Consider the following 14578-nt stretch of genomic DNA (forward strand, 5'->3'; position numbering starts at 1 on the left):
ACCGGGCAGGGAGAGTCTTGGCCGCGAGTCATACGTCTGACTTTTCAAAATGCTCAATGTGTTTAGTGAGCTTTGTCTTGGAGCCAACAGAAATTATCTTGCTTTCATTTTTTTTTTTTCTTTTTCATATTGTTTCCAGACTCATTGCATTTTTTTTACCTGCATGTAACCTTGCAGGTGTTACTCCTCACCGTACACAATGTAAACTTTCGCTACGAGATGAGTTTTCTTATTACAACCATTTGTTCCTTCTGTCTTCCCTGCAGGTGGTGGGAGTCATGCAGTGGCCCTGCAGCACCGCCACGCCACACCTGCCGCCGCCACCTGCTCCACGCCGCCCACAGCCATCTTCTCACTTGCACCATCGATGTTCCGCCTCTAGGCTGCGATCAAACAATGGCAGTTCGTGTAGCTGTACATACAAGTTATTACTTTTTTATCCTTCTCCTCTTACTTATCTGAATATATACATTTTTACGCATTGCTTTTTCTCATGGTAATTCAATACCATCAAGATGTCCGTATACTTACTAGTATACGGACATGGAATCGCGTCATTGTCACACGAAAAGACGAATGAGGGAGAGAGTAAAACGTGCATTCGTTGTGGTCACTACTTGCAGTAAAGGCTGTGGTAATATTGTTCCAAATTCAACCGCTAATGGAAAGCACATGCAGCTGCTGAGTGTCGCCACGTTCTCATGAAGCAGCATTTATAATCATTTCGCCCTGAGTAACACTTCGCTAATACCTTGAGGATGTGAGAAGGAATTGGCAACCATGCGGTGGCGTGGTGCTGCTGACAGGCTGGCGGAGGCAGCAGTAGGCAGGCGAGGCATCACAATCGACTCACGCTGATGAACACACTCTGCCTCCGACTTAAGGTAATGTACAAAATCTGATGGTTTTAGGGTACTGAATTTTCATGTTAAGACAGGTGAGGTCCAGGCTCAACAGACCTTTGGAGACTCGAGACCCCAAACTTGAAATGAGAGAGATTCGAGGTCAGGTTGTGTGTGTGTGTGTGTGTGTGTGTGTGTGTGTGTGTGTGTGTGTGTGTGTGTGTGTCCCTCTGCGCACCGCTCTTTCCCAGGGCTTGGGAAGTAAAGCAGCAAGAACTTTCTCCCCTCTCTCGACAGTGTTTCGTCTAATTATATTGGCACACTCTCCATTATATAAAATATCTCATCTCTGCAAATTGCGACAAGAACAATGGCAACAATGCACCGGAGATTGGGACAAAATTACACCCACCAACAGTTTTAACACCGCACGCCAGGGACAATTTCCCTTCCCGCCGTGATTCTGGCTCATACCCAACATAATTTTTACCGAGTATTTTTCAGTCCTGGAAAATTAGGACCGGCGTGGCAGGGCCTTACAAGCACAGTGTGGCGGCGTGAGGTTAATAACAACGACCACCCGAACCAAGACCTGGCTGGAGTCAGGTAAATGGGATGATCGATCTTACCTGGGCACCACCTAAGGCCCCACAGAGGTAAGGGATCTCCCGCCGGGCCGCAAGGGAGGGGCTGCCCGGTCCCTCAGCACCAAGAATTATCACTCTGTCTTTCCCGACGCCCAAACGGAGATTTGTAGAAACATTAACCTTATTACTGCCCTCCTAACTCGCCTTTCTGACTCCCCCCTCCTTCCTCCCCTCCCCTAACCCATTTCTCTACTCTTTCATTCCCCCCTCGTTCCGACCCTTCCCACCCCCATTGCTCCCTTTCCGCCTCCCTCGCCCCTTCAGATCCTGCATCCCCCTTCACCCGCTCGGCAAGCCCTTCCTCTCCCTCCCCACATAACACTGCACTAATCGAAACTTTGGACTTCTTCCCACCACATCATATGATCACTTTTCCTCTCTTTCTTTTCACTTTTTCTCCTTCTCTTCATCTTAAGCCTCTTGTACTTCGTTTCCCCCTCCTCCTCCTCCTACTCCTACTCCAGTCACGCCACCACCTAAAACCACGGAGGAAAATGCAAACTCTGAAACATGTGAGTAGGACTTTGAACCATTTACAAGAAGGGGAACGAATCACGCCTCGAGTAACTTTTTCCCCCAATACTTCGTTAATCTCAAGCATTATGCAGTACGGAGGTGTGGGTGCGTTCATTTTTATATTGTGTTACCCTCTCATTTGCATTTTGTATTTTATTTCACGCGCGAGGGAGGCAGAGAGAGAGAGAGAGAGAGAGAGAGAGAGAGAGAGGGGGGGGGGGGAGAAAAAAATGTAAATGCGTCAAACACAAAATCCTCTTCTGACCCTCACTGTTATCGCCGCTTCCCAAACACCACGCATAAATCAATAAGGAAAAGGAGAGAGGAGGTAGGGAGGAGGAGGAGGAGGAGAGGGAGATGAGGGCGAGAGGAAGAAGGGAAACGCGGGAACATTCTACCATACATATGCCAGATTTTCTTTTTTTTTTTTTTACCGTTTTCATCCCGCCGCGCCTAGCTATGCGTCTCTACTTTGCATTTTATTCCATATCGTTTTACATTTTCCCTCTACCCTCCACGATTTTCCTGCAGCGAAAAAATAGAGGTGTACTCGTATGTATTCCCCATCCCTTCCCCCTCCACTGTAGTTATCTGTCCTTGTCATTCCCTTTCACTCACCTTCCCCCATCCACTCCCTTCCTATCACCCTCTCCCATTCGCTCTCTGTGTTAATCCCTCATTGCTTCCTTGTCAGAGTTGCGTCCACCGTATCTTTTTTTTATTTTCTCTCCGTCTTTCGCTCCTCCTCCTCCTCCTCCTCCTCCTCCTCCTCCTCCTACTTACGTGATTGTCTCAATTTACCGGGAGGCCGCCTTGCTGTCCTCTGCCTCTATATCATCTCAGCCATTCAAGTAGTGTTAGTATTTATCTTTCCCTCTCTTTTTCTTACACATTTTCACGTTACGCACTGTCACATTTATACTTGTTTATTCATTTCTCAATTTATTCTTTCTGTCTTTTACTTCTCTTAATTTTTGCCTTTTATTTTACTCTCCGTGTCCTCACTTCTCGTCGTCGCCATTTTTGCCTCCCACCTATCTTCCATTTCACATATTTGTTTCTCTTGATCTCCTCCATTTCCCAGTTCTCTTCATCTTTGCCTCCCTTCCTTCCCTCCCTCCCTTGCCCAACTCCCAGCGCCTCTCAGCAGAACAAGTCATGGTGCCAAGGGACTCCCCACACGACCCTGCCTCTCCCCAGACGCGCGCCTCCATCCGACACGCACCAATCATCACCGGGAACTAAAACGAAGCCCAAAATATAGATACACCAAACCAGAATATAAAAAAAGCCTCACTCTACCCTCGGCGGCCTCTCCCTGTCTCCTCCCGCGACAACCAGCCAGCCAGCCTCCTACCCTCTCACCCACCCAGCCAGCCAGCCAGCCAGGAAGTCCTCCTCTCTCTCTCTCTCTCTCTCTCTCTCTCTCTCTCTCTCTCTCTCCTCTCTCTCTCTCTCTCTCTCTCTCTCTCTCTCTCTCTCTCTCTCTCTCTCTCTCCTCCTCTACCATCGTTCTGATTGGACTGTATTCACGCACGCCTCTGATGGCCCTGGACGACCCCTGACTATAGTGCTTGGCAAGAAAACTGTGTCGGCCCTCTGGCTCCGGCCCGGGTGGTGGCGCTTTGCACTTCTATTTAGTTAAGTGAGTCCCGGGCAGGCGGGCGGACGTGAGGGGGGTGACAGTGCAACGCCGCTCATGCATGTTTCCTCTTCATCGTTTTGGGAAAGGACACTGGCGGAAAGAACGAAGAGTTGAAGGGAGGGTAGGGTGCGAAGGAGAGAAATCCAAAAAATCGAAGGAGGAAAAAAAATTCTGAACAAGAGGAAGATAAGTAAGAGCGAGGAAAGGGGAATTGTAATGAAGCGTGGAAGGGAAGTGAGGAAGAGACGAAAATAGAAATTCAAAAGGGAAAAAGATGAAAGCCAGAAATACGGAAGATTGCACTTAGAGGGCACGTAAAAAAAAAATATGATGTGATAAAAACGAAATTATTGAGAAAGAGAATTTACAGATTATACAGAAAAGACAGCAGTAAAGAGAGGGGGGATGAGTGAGGGAAGGAACGACTCTCAATAAATCGAAGTAGTCTCTAAAACGTAGGAACAAGAGGCGGATACGAAGAGCTATAAAATAACATTACATGAAAGGGGAGGAGGGAAAATATAGGGCGAACGCCAAAAAATACGAGGGGAAAGAAACTAGAGGACAAATAGCAAACAAGGAGATAAGCAGAGCATGGAAGAGGACGTCGACCAAAGCAAGGAAGAACAAAACATGGTGTGCAGTAGAAAAATAAAAAGTAAAGGCGACGAAAAAGTAAAAATGCACAGATGTCAAAAAGGAGAGACCTCGAAAAATAGAGAAAAAGGCGGACGGTGAACGAGAAAGGAGGAGGAAAAAGGAGAAAGCCAGGATGGAGAAAGAAAAAAAACTGAGGAATACGTTGAAAAAGGAGCAGGTACAGTACAAGAGGAAGAAAGAATTGAAGGACATAAATGGAGTTCAGATGGGAACGGAGGGACGGAAACAAAGGAAGAGGAGGAGGGAGGGACGAAGAGGGAGAGAGGGCGGTGAAGAGAGGATGCGTGTGCCAAAAAAAGGAAGCAAGCAAGAAAAAGAGGACAGTTATAAAGGGAGTAAAGGATGGAGGGACACAAATGGAGTGTACACGGAAGGAAAAATCTGAACAAAGGGAGGAAAGGAGAGAAGGAGAGAAGAAACAACAAATGTAAGAGGAAATGGAGGGGAGAAAGGAAGAATGAACGGAAGTAAGAAAGAAGGGGAATCATTTAGACGAAAAGCGAAAAAGATGCACATAGAAAAGAGAGGGAATGAGTGAAGTCTTAAAAGATAGAGGAAGCAACAAAGAGAACAGAGAAGGAAGAAAAGATGAAGGAGGAAGGAGGGAAAGAGGAAATTAGAGTAGGAGAAGAAAAAAAAAGAATATGGGAGGGAAATAGGAGACTGGAAGAAAAAAAAAAGGAAGAACCAGGGGAAGAAGAAAAGAAGAAAGATGGAGGAGAAGTAGGGGTGGAATAAGGAAGTAGAGTAGGAGGAATGTATCAGAGAGGAAAGAAAGCAAGGAGAGTAGGAAATCATAGATGGAATAGGAGGAAAAAAGAGGTGGAGGGAAGTATGGAGACAAGGAGTTAGAAGAGGAGAAAAAGGAGGAGGAAAGAGCGAGAGGGGGAGGAGGAGGAGGAGGAGGAGAAGGTGGAGGAAGATGAGTTACGGAAGGAGGAGGAGGAGAAGAAAGAGGGGGAAAAAGAGAGAAGTAAGGAAGGAGAGAGCGAGGAAATGAGGAAATAAGGGAGGATAGGTACAAAGGGAGAGAAGGAAACCAGAAGAAATTTGAGGAAAGTAGGAAGGAAGGAGCGAAGGAAGAAAGGGAATTAGTCGACCATTCCGACGCTATTGGCTTCTGGACGGAAATACTCGGAGGGAAGGCATAAGGGTGGTGGTGGTGGTGGTCGTGGTGGTGATGGTGGTGGTGGCGGCTGCAGTGGCGGATGGGGAGGACACTGGCTGCTGAATTATTCCTCTGCCACACCAGCAGCTCCCACGGCCCGGCGCAGGCTAGGATTAGGAACAAGTCTTAACAGAATTATCCCCAATTTTAGTGGAACAAGATAGAGCATAACTTTTTTTCACCTAAGTTTGGAATTATGCAAAATAGTACAGACAAGATAAAGCAGTAGCAGTAGAAGTAGGAGGGGTGAACGTACCAGACAGCTTTGTGTGTGTGTGTGTGTGTGTGTGTGGTGTGTGTGTGTGTGTGTGTGTGTGTGTGTGTGTGTGTGTGTGTGTGTGTGTGTGTGTGTGTGTCATATCACCCATCACGCTTTTTATTATTTTTTTTTCTCTCTCTCTCTCTCTCACTCCTGGTTTACTTACGTTCTGATATCTAATACACACACACACACACACACACACACACACACACACACATAAACACACACACACACACACACACACACACACACACACAATTACATAAACACTTCCTCCACATCAACAGCACTCACACACTGTCCTCCTACATACACTCTCCTGTCACACCCATACCCTCCTTTCTTTTCACTTCCTACGCAGCCCCCGCCACACCCCACACTCCTCTTGTAGGTAACCACCACTCAGGACTGAACTCGGTGCTCACTCTTACCTAAACAAGTGCTCTCGGCTTCAATATACAAGAGAAGAGAGGCAAAATGAGCTCCCTGTTGTCCTTTGCGCCATAAATGTTGTTGGCGAGGGCGGTTTAGGGACTTGCATTAGCCCTACGATGAAAGGTCTCGGTCGTAAGTGTCCAAAATGATGTTCGTGGGTTAAGTACCGCACATTTGCTCCGAGTGTGCGGTCTGGCGTGATCCTCGGCAGTTTTTCACCTAATTAGCTGCTGCACATGAACTAGGAGGCCAGGAGACCCTAATGGCCTGCCCGCTGCCGCAGTGCCGGTGCGTATCGTGGAATGGCGGTAACGCTGAAGGGTGCACGGGAGGAGGTCTTGTCTTTACGCGCTGCTCTTCGTGGCGGCTAAATACCCCTAGCCTGAGACACACAGCCGCCTGCATCACCCCCGTAACCACAGCCTTTCTCCTTATTGCCCTCCTCAGGTGTCCATTTTAGGGCCGACGTTCGTGGCACTGTCAGGCACTTCACATCATGTTCATGGCTAACAGGATGAAATGTTGCGGTGACCTGAACATACTGCTACATCCAGCCTCAGTGCCTTGCGTGGAGCTTTATGGTTTCGGTGTTGCAGTGCTGGAATAAAATACGTGTAAATACCTGATCCGGTGTGTCAAAACATGGCTGATGGGGCTGAGCTCTGAGTGCTTCAGCTTTGCAGTATTTGTTGGGATGCAAAATTTCCTCCGCAGCGTCATTCTCTCCTGCATCAAATGTATTCCCACATGGGATGTATTGTGATTTATATTTTATTTCGGACCAACATTGTACGTTTTCAGTATCACAGCCCGCAAAAGTTTTTTTCGTCCCTCTCGGAAGCACTCCCATGAATTCAGCGAAAAGAAATTGCAGAAAATGTTATTGATGAAAATAACTTGTTTGCTCTAAACAAAAAAAAGTGAAGGTGCGTGTTGTATAACTGACTTGCTAACGACTAAATCGGCACGAAATTGGTTGTAAATGCAGATTGACGAAGTGAAAGCGTGTGAACCGAAGGAATCGAGAGTCCTACAAGTGTTCTTCTTTACCTGATCTTACCTATCTGCACCTGACCTCCCTCGCGCCAAGCTTATCCCTCTTAAAGTAAAACTCTTTCATACGAGAAAATGACGTAGAAATTTCCACGGCAGCAGCTGAGGAGTCACCGTCTTTCTCTACAGGAGGACGACTTTTTCCTGCCTCTCCCTCAGCAGCCATCACGCGCACGGTGTTGTACATCCACGCGGCAGAATTTTTCAGACAAGGGACGAGAAAAGTATTCTGGGCTCAGCCCCAAAGCTTCCCCGTGTTTCCTCGTGATCTCATGATCACGCATAGACACGAAAGGCAAGACTGGAGTGTGTTACCTGCGAGTACTTAGCTCCTTATATGAACTTAGTGACGACTTAAGTGATCGACTTATCGTAATTGACATTACCATTATTGTTGTCGTTGCTGTCATCCATCACCACTTTCTGACGGGAGAAAAAATCATCCACGCACTGCGGAAAATAACGTGCTTTTTCAGCACGACTTGCGTTGAAGAGGTGTGGGTTGGATGGTGGCGAGTGCGGCGGCGGACAGGTTGTCAGCGGCGCTCGGGGAGGCCGGGGCAGCGGGCGAGTCTAGTCACGAGCCTCGGCGGTAATGAGAAGGTTGCTGCAGTCTAGATCACCGTAAAGTCATTTTTCTTTCGCTTGACGCCTTAATACCCAGGAGTCTATTCCTATGCCGTACAGGAAGGGCGCACACCAATCAAATTTGAAGCCGAAGCAAGATAGCGTCGGATACGTCACTCACACATTTTGAGTACGATCATGCCAGTACACTGAGATATATAAGAAAAAGTGAAATATGGTGTATGTGTGTGTGTGTGTGTGTGTGTGTGTGTGTGTGTGTGTGTGTGTGTGTGTGTGTGTGTGTGTGGAATGGCAGAAATAAAAAAAAATGTATGTATAATCCCATCAACGCCGTGAAGCTCAAATAGAAGCCTGAGTCACGGACCCGAAGTGGTGTGAAAAGCGCCTAACTTTATCGGCAACACACACACACCCACACACACACACACACACCACACACACACACACACACACACACACACACACACACACACACACACACACACACACACACACACACACACACACGAAGGTCATACAGCACTGGACAAAATAAACATTCGATAAAAAAGAAGAAAGAAATACAGTTAAAAACAAGACCCACACAACAGGCTGGCCATGGTTTGCTAAAAAAGGAAAGAACTGAATGAAACTTGAGTGATGGAAGCAAGCCAAAAAATGAACAAATGAATAAAAAAATAAAAAAAAACTACAAGGGAAAAAAAATCGTGAGTCGTGACGCAAAACACGAGTAGCTTACGAGGAAAGGAAAAGGAGGAGGAGGAGGAGGTTGAAGCTAGGAACTGAGGAAAACGAGGGCGCCAGCAACACTAAGAAAAGACAGGAAAAGAAGGAATTGAATGGGAGCAGATGTAGATTAGAGAAAGGAGAAGAATATTGAAAAAAAAAATACGAGAATAAAACAAAGATCAGTATGAGAGAGAGAGAGAGAGAGAGAGAGAGAGAGAGAGAGAGAGAGAGAGAGAGAGAGAGAGAGAGAGAGAGACTGCTTTTGATCTCACTCCCTCCAATACGAACTCCCTTAGGCCCTTCCCTCTCCCTCCTTCCATCCCTCCCTCCCTCCTCTCCCTCCTCCTCTCTCCCTAGCCTCTTTACTCCCTCCCTTCCTTCCTTCCTCTGTTTGATGTATTAAACTCTTCCAATCAAAGTAGATATTGATATCCTGTGTGTGGGGTTAGTTTGCCTTTGTGTTAAGTATGAACATATGGTGTGTGTGTGTGTGTGTGTGTGTGTGTGTGTGTGTGTGTGTGTGTGTGTGTGTGTGTGTGAGAGAGAGAGAGAGAGAGAGAGAGAGAGAGAGAGAGAGAGAGAGAGAGAGAGAGAGAGAGAGAGAGAGAGAGAGAGAGAGAGGTTTTCAGTGTTTGTCTTAAATTTACATATTGGGGCTCGCATAACGGTAAGCAACTCCAGGTATTTTTGGAGTGGAAAGTTGATAAGTTACCTAATCTATTCTAACCTAATTATGACCGAAACTATCTTAACCTAATTTAAGTTCGTCTACTTGGTCTTCATGTGTTCTTTTCATAACACAACATTATCAGACCAGGATGGGTTTAAGAGTCTAAATGTGACAATTTTGAGAGCATATGATCCTTTCCATCCACATTCAGTAACCGCGCTTTATGAATTCCTACTTTCAGGAATGCCTAAGCAATCCCCTGATTATTCCCGAACACAGTTTACTTATACAGTCTTTTATTTCTTAGTTGGAATCAGTAATACCTAAGCAATTGCATGACTCCATAATGTCACTTGTATAAAATATTCTGCGTTCCCTGCTGTTTGTAATTTTTCTAGTTGAAAAATACATACTGTGATTCCTCTATGTGAGTTTTTTGTATTCGTAAAGAATCGAGAGAAAAAAAAAACAACAGAGAAAAGCAGGAGATTTCTTGGCAAAAAAAAAAAAGATATCCGTTTAACATGCTCAATGCAGAGCGGTACGCATTTTTCACCCATTATAATCCCCGTGACGTGTTGACAAGAATTTTATTGACTGATTGATCGACTGATTGACGTTTTGGCGCCAGAACAACGAGGTCGAGTAGCGTCTTGTTTAAAAACAAACGATTTTATGTACTATGTAGAAAGTACTTAGTCTTTTGATATATTTCAAATAAAGCATCAGAGTTAAGTACGTATATATGTATCTTGGCTATTTATTTTTTTTTTTATTTATTTCTCAGCGTTTCATGTAGCACTTGTATATCAATGGAATAAGTATATGGGATTTTGACTCATCCGTTAGAAAATGCCTTAAAAATGTTATTTTCTCGTTTAACACACAATATCAGAATATCTTATCCCGTTAATCAATGAGGAATTTTATGAAGAGAATAGATAAATTTATGGTCAGGGATGATAAAAAAAAACATACACACATTACACAAGGTTTCCCATAGGTACTGTATGACTGATCGCTCCTTGCATTTTCCGTTACATTCATACGTTATTGTGTTCCCAAAATATCCTAAGAAAAGTAATCGGTCACTGAGGTCACCTGTGGGAAGCTGGAATTAAACAGCGATAATTAAGAGCATTACGCGCCACGTGTACGAAGCACCACGGGAATAAAGCCCAGCTCCCTGGTGGACGTCATTAGTGCAGGTGAGGTCACAGCTGGAGCGACACGCCTCTTGACACCTTGAAGGTCAAAGGTCACCTGATCTTTTAATTAATACACATGATGAGGAAAACTCTCTCTCTCTCTCTCTCTCTCTCTCTCTCTCTCTCTCTCTCTCTCTCTCTCTCTCTCTCTCTCTCTCTCTCTCTCTCTCTCTCTCTCTCTCTCTCTCTCTCTCTCTCTCTCTCTCTCTTTCTCTCTCGTGTGTGTGTGTGTGTGTGTGTGTGTGTGTGTGTGTGTGTGTGTGTGTGTGTGTGTGTGTGTGTGTGTGTATGTGTGCTCGCGCGCACGTGCGTGCATGCGCCTGCTCGTGTACACACATGCTATCGGAAAATGGACTTATAACTACTTCCGCAGTACTTACGTTTCTCTTTTCCAATAACTGAAGTGTATTTGCGGTGCCGTGTCACGTCACGGGCTGCCCAAGCTCCAGAAGTGCACGTCACATCGTCACTCCTTCCCGCCACTCATTTTTGTGTTCCTGAATAGAAGAAAACATCCCAGCCACTGAGTAGAGAAAGATAACTATAAGTAGGAATAAAAGTATAGAAAATATAAAGGCTTAAGACGAAATTTAGATGTATTACCACCGGTTTGGGCAGTTTGGTTAAGTAATAGTTGAAAAATAGTGGGTGGCGGTAAATAATACCCAAAGCGGAATTGTGTCCACTAGTAGAGAACGTCTTATGGGAAGAAAAGCCCAGACGAAAAGATGTTCCATCCTCAGTAAACTCATTCAAAGTCGCGACTAAGCATCAATCCATTAAAACAGTGGCGTGTTATTTAAATCACTTTAAATTTCCAGTGACCAATTCCGAAGGGCACAGATAATTTTTATTCTCACTATTATTTTTCTTTCGTAAGTATGTACCGTCCTCCTTAGCTACAATTACCCTTGAAAAACACCAATGATTTCCACCACAGCCTGCTAAAAATACTCGACATGAAACTCCTAAATGTTTGAAAATGCATCCACGTTGACCGAGAAAAAAGAAAATAATAATAAATTTGCTGGAACACCTGGTTGGCTTTTATGAACACTTATGGAAGGGTGTGCGGCCATTACTGTGTTACTGTGCATACAATACAACTGCTCTGAAGCGCGTAAGGTTATGATGAGAGTTGTGTTGCGGAGGTGTCAGTAATATTTCACTTCTTGATTTTTTAAAGTGTGGTTTCGCATCCTGACCCGAGGTTTGGTCCTGAAGAAAACGGAGGTTGAATGAGAAGGGATACTGTCTTGTTCCTCCCTGGCCATTTTCTTACTGTATATTCCACCAACTTTACAAACTACCCCTTAGACATTCCACTATAGACTTCCTCAGTTCTCACCTATATAGAAAACGAAGGCTTACTGAGATGGGAACTCCCTTATCCCTCTCTCCTTATATTCCACTTCCTTTATAAATAACCTCTTAGACATATCCACTATAGGCCTGTGGATATTTTTACCCTCCGAATATATGTGGTAGTGTTGTATTATGATATGGAAACAAAAAAAAAAAAATATATATATATATATATATATATATATATATATATATATATATATATATATATATATATATATATATATATATATATATATATATATATATATATATATACTGTTGCTAATGGTTCAGGTTAGGTTACGTTAGTTAAGGTTAGATTAACTTAGGTTAGATTAGGTTAAGTTAAGTTAGGCTAGGTTAGGTTAGAAGTTAAATAAGGGGATATGTCTAGAAGGGGGACTGTCCAGGAGAGAAAATTGTTAAGAATATGAAACAAAGAGTATATCCAGGGGTGATGTTTGCAAGGGGAAAGGAGTAGAGAAGAAAATGTCCAACAACTCCTCTGTGTGTGAGAGAGAGAGAGAGAGAGAGAGAGAGAGAGAGAGAGAGAGAGAGAGAGAGAGAGAGAGAGAGAGAGAGAGAGAGAGAGAGAGAGAGAGAGAGACAGACTAGAATTCTCTTTTCCTGTTCATGAAGAAGAGGATAAAGAGGGGGAGAGTGATGGGGAAAAGGAAGGAAGATAACGGAAAGAAAAGACTAAAGAGGAAGGTTGTATATGGAGAGAAAGAGAGAGAGAGAGAGAGAGAGAGAGAGAGAGAGAGAGAGAGAGAGAGAGAGAGAGAGAGAGAGAGAGAGAGAGAGAGAGAGAGAGAAAAATGTGGAGAGGAGGGGGAAGAAATAAACACGTAGAGGAACAGAGAAAAAAGTAAGGGAAAAGAGAAGGGAGGTGGGAAAAAAATTAAGACAAACGGGAGAGGAAGGAAAAGAAGAGGAAAACAGAGTTGAAGATTAATGGAAATGAGAAAGGAGAGAGAGAGAGAGAGAGAGAGAGAGAGAGAGAGAGAGAGAGAGAGAGAGAGAGAGAGAGAGAGAGAGAGAGAGAGAGAGAGAAATAAAGGACCAGAGGGAGGAGGAAACATTAATGGAGAGAGAGGGGGCAAACAGGGAACATGGGAAAAATTAATGAAGAAGCATAAACGAAAGGAGTGAAGGAAAGGAGAAAGGAAGAAGGGACGACGAGAGAAATGTGTAAAGGAAAGAGGTTGAGAGGGGGAGAAAGATAGGAAGAGCAGAAAAGTGGAGGTAGGAATAGGAAACCAGTGATATAAGGAGAGAGAAAATATTAGTAGATGTTAGTAAAAAGAGGAGGGGGATAGAAAAGATTAAACAACCTCAGACCTTTTGCTCCCTATGAGGCTGAATATGATGAGCTACATGTACTATGCTATATAATCTTAAGTGAGAGAGGTAGGATTGCAAAAGGAAATATCATCACTTCACAGCTTCCCTTTAGCCGAGGATGGCAGAATAGAAAGAAAGACATTGTTGTATATAAAAAAAAAAAAGGATTTTCTACAGAGAATCGAGATAAGAAGTATTACTGCAATAAGTACCCAGAAAAAATGTGGCATCAGATTACAAGCACAAAAAATAAAGAAATAGAGGAAGGAAGTGAAAGGCAGTAGAAAGCAAAACAGAGGAAAGAAAAGGGAAGGGAGAAAAATAGAGAGCTGGAAGAGAGCACTAGGGAAGGGGTGGGGGCAAGGTAAGGCCAGTACACCACAGTACGCCACTCCCCGCTGTCACGCACTAATATCACGGTGTCGCCACTGGGTGTCAAACTGTCCACCAATTTTTCACCACAAACCGTGAGTTCAGTGTCCACTTGTCTCCGGTGGCTGGAGGACTGTCAGAAATTTGGTCAGTCAGTCGTCCAGTCAGTCATTGAATCAGTCAATAAATCGTCCCGTCAGTCACTCTACGTTTGTACCCTGTGAGAGAGAGAGAGAGAGAGAGAGAGAGAGAGAGAGAGAGAGAGAGAGAGAGAGAGAGAGAGAGAGAGAGAGAGAGAGAGATCCAACACGTTTCTGCTCTAAGCTCCAACAGTACCTCCACTCCCATTCACATTCTCCCCCTCCCTCCCAGTCACCCCCACTCGCTGCCCATCCATCCACCCACTCACCTTTGTGTCAGTTCCCTTTCCATGAAGAGGCACAGAGAGGTGACTGCAGTGATGTCAGTCAAACATAAAATCCGTACCTATCCTTCCCTCCTCCTCCTCCTCCTCCTCCTCCTCCTCCTCCTGCCGGCCCACCACAGTCGTTCCAATTACAAGTGTTTTGTGCCGCCCGGTGCCGTAACACAAAGCTTTGCGCCAATTACAGCACACAAGTCCTCATAAATTGATTACTCTCAGCGATGATTCTGAATCTCTCTCTCTCTCTCTCTCTCTCTCTCTCTCTCTCTCTCTCTCTCTCTCTCTCTCTCTCTCTCTCTCTCTCTCTCTCTCTCTCTGTCCTTTAATGGCTAAACAAACTGAAGGACTGATTATAGCGGTTATAAACTGTGATTATATTTGTTTTGCCTTTCTCTCTGTCTTCTCTCTCCTTTCCTACTTTCGTGATCTCTTCTGTTACTTACCACTTTGTTGCCATATATATATATATATATATATATATATATATATATATATATATATATATATATATATATATATATATATATATATATATATATATATATATATATGTTTTAATTTTTTATCATTTTATTCTTCTTTTTTGCTCCTTTATATTTTTTTTTTCATTTTGTGTGCTTCCTTTTCACTTTTGATTCTCTTCTTCGGTTATCTGATTTTTTATTTTT

The 14578-nt window shown here is 44.2% G+C and overlaps 1 protein-coding gene across 2 annotated transcripts in view; it reads left to right on the forward strand.

The window, feature by feature from the left end:
• Positions 1-341: 341 nt before the first annotated feature.
• LOC135100503 (uncharacterized) overlaps positions 342-14578 on the forward strand; it is a 95786-nt gene continuing 81549 nt past the window's right edge. The window contains exon 1 of one of the 2 annotated variants that reach the window (XM_064003472.1): positions 342-884. In XM_064003472.1, coding sequence (XP_063859542.1) covers positions 858-884 — 27 coding nt within the window. In that variant the 5' untranslated portion in view covers positions 342-857. The remainder of the gene's footprint in view (positions 885-14578) is intronic. The other variant, XM_064003474.1, reaches the window with a different exon arrangement.

This window comes from Scylla paramamosain, chromosome 5 (assembly GCF_035594125.1).
Source record: "Scylla paramamosain isolate STU-SP2022 chromosome 5, ASM3559412v1, whole genome shotgun sequence".
Taxonomy (NCBI): Eukaryota; Metazoa; Arthropoda; class Malacostraca; order Decapoda; family Portunidae; genus Scylla; species Scylla paramamosain.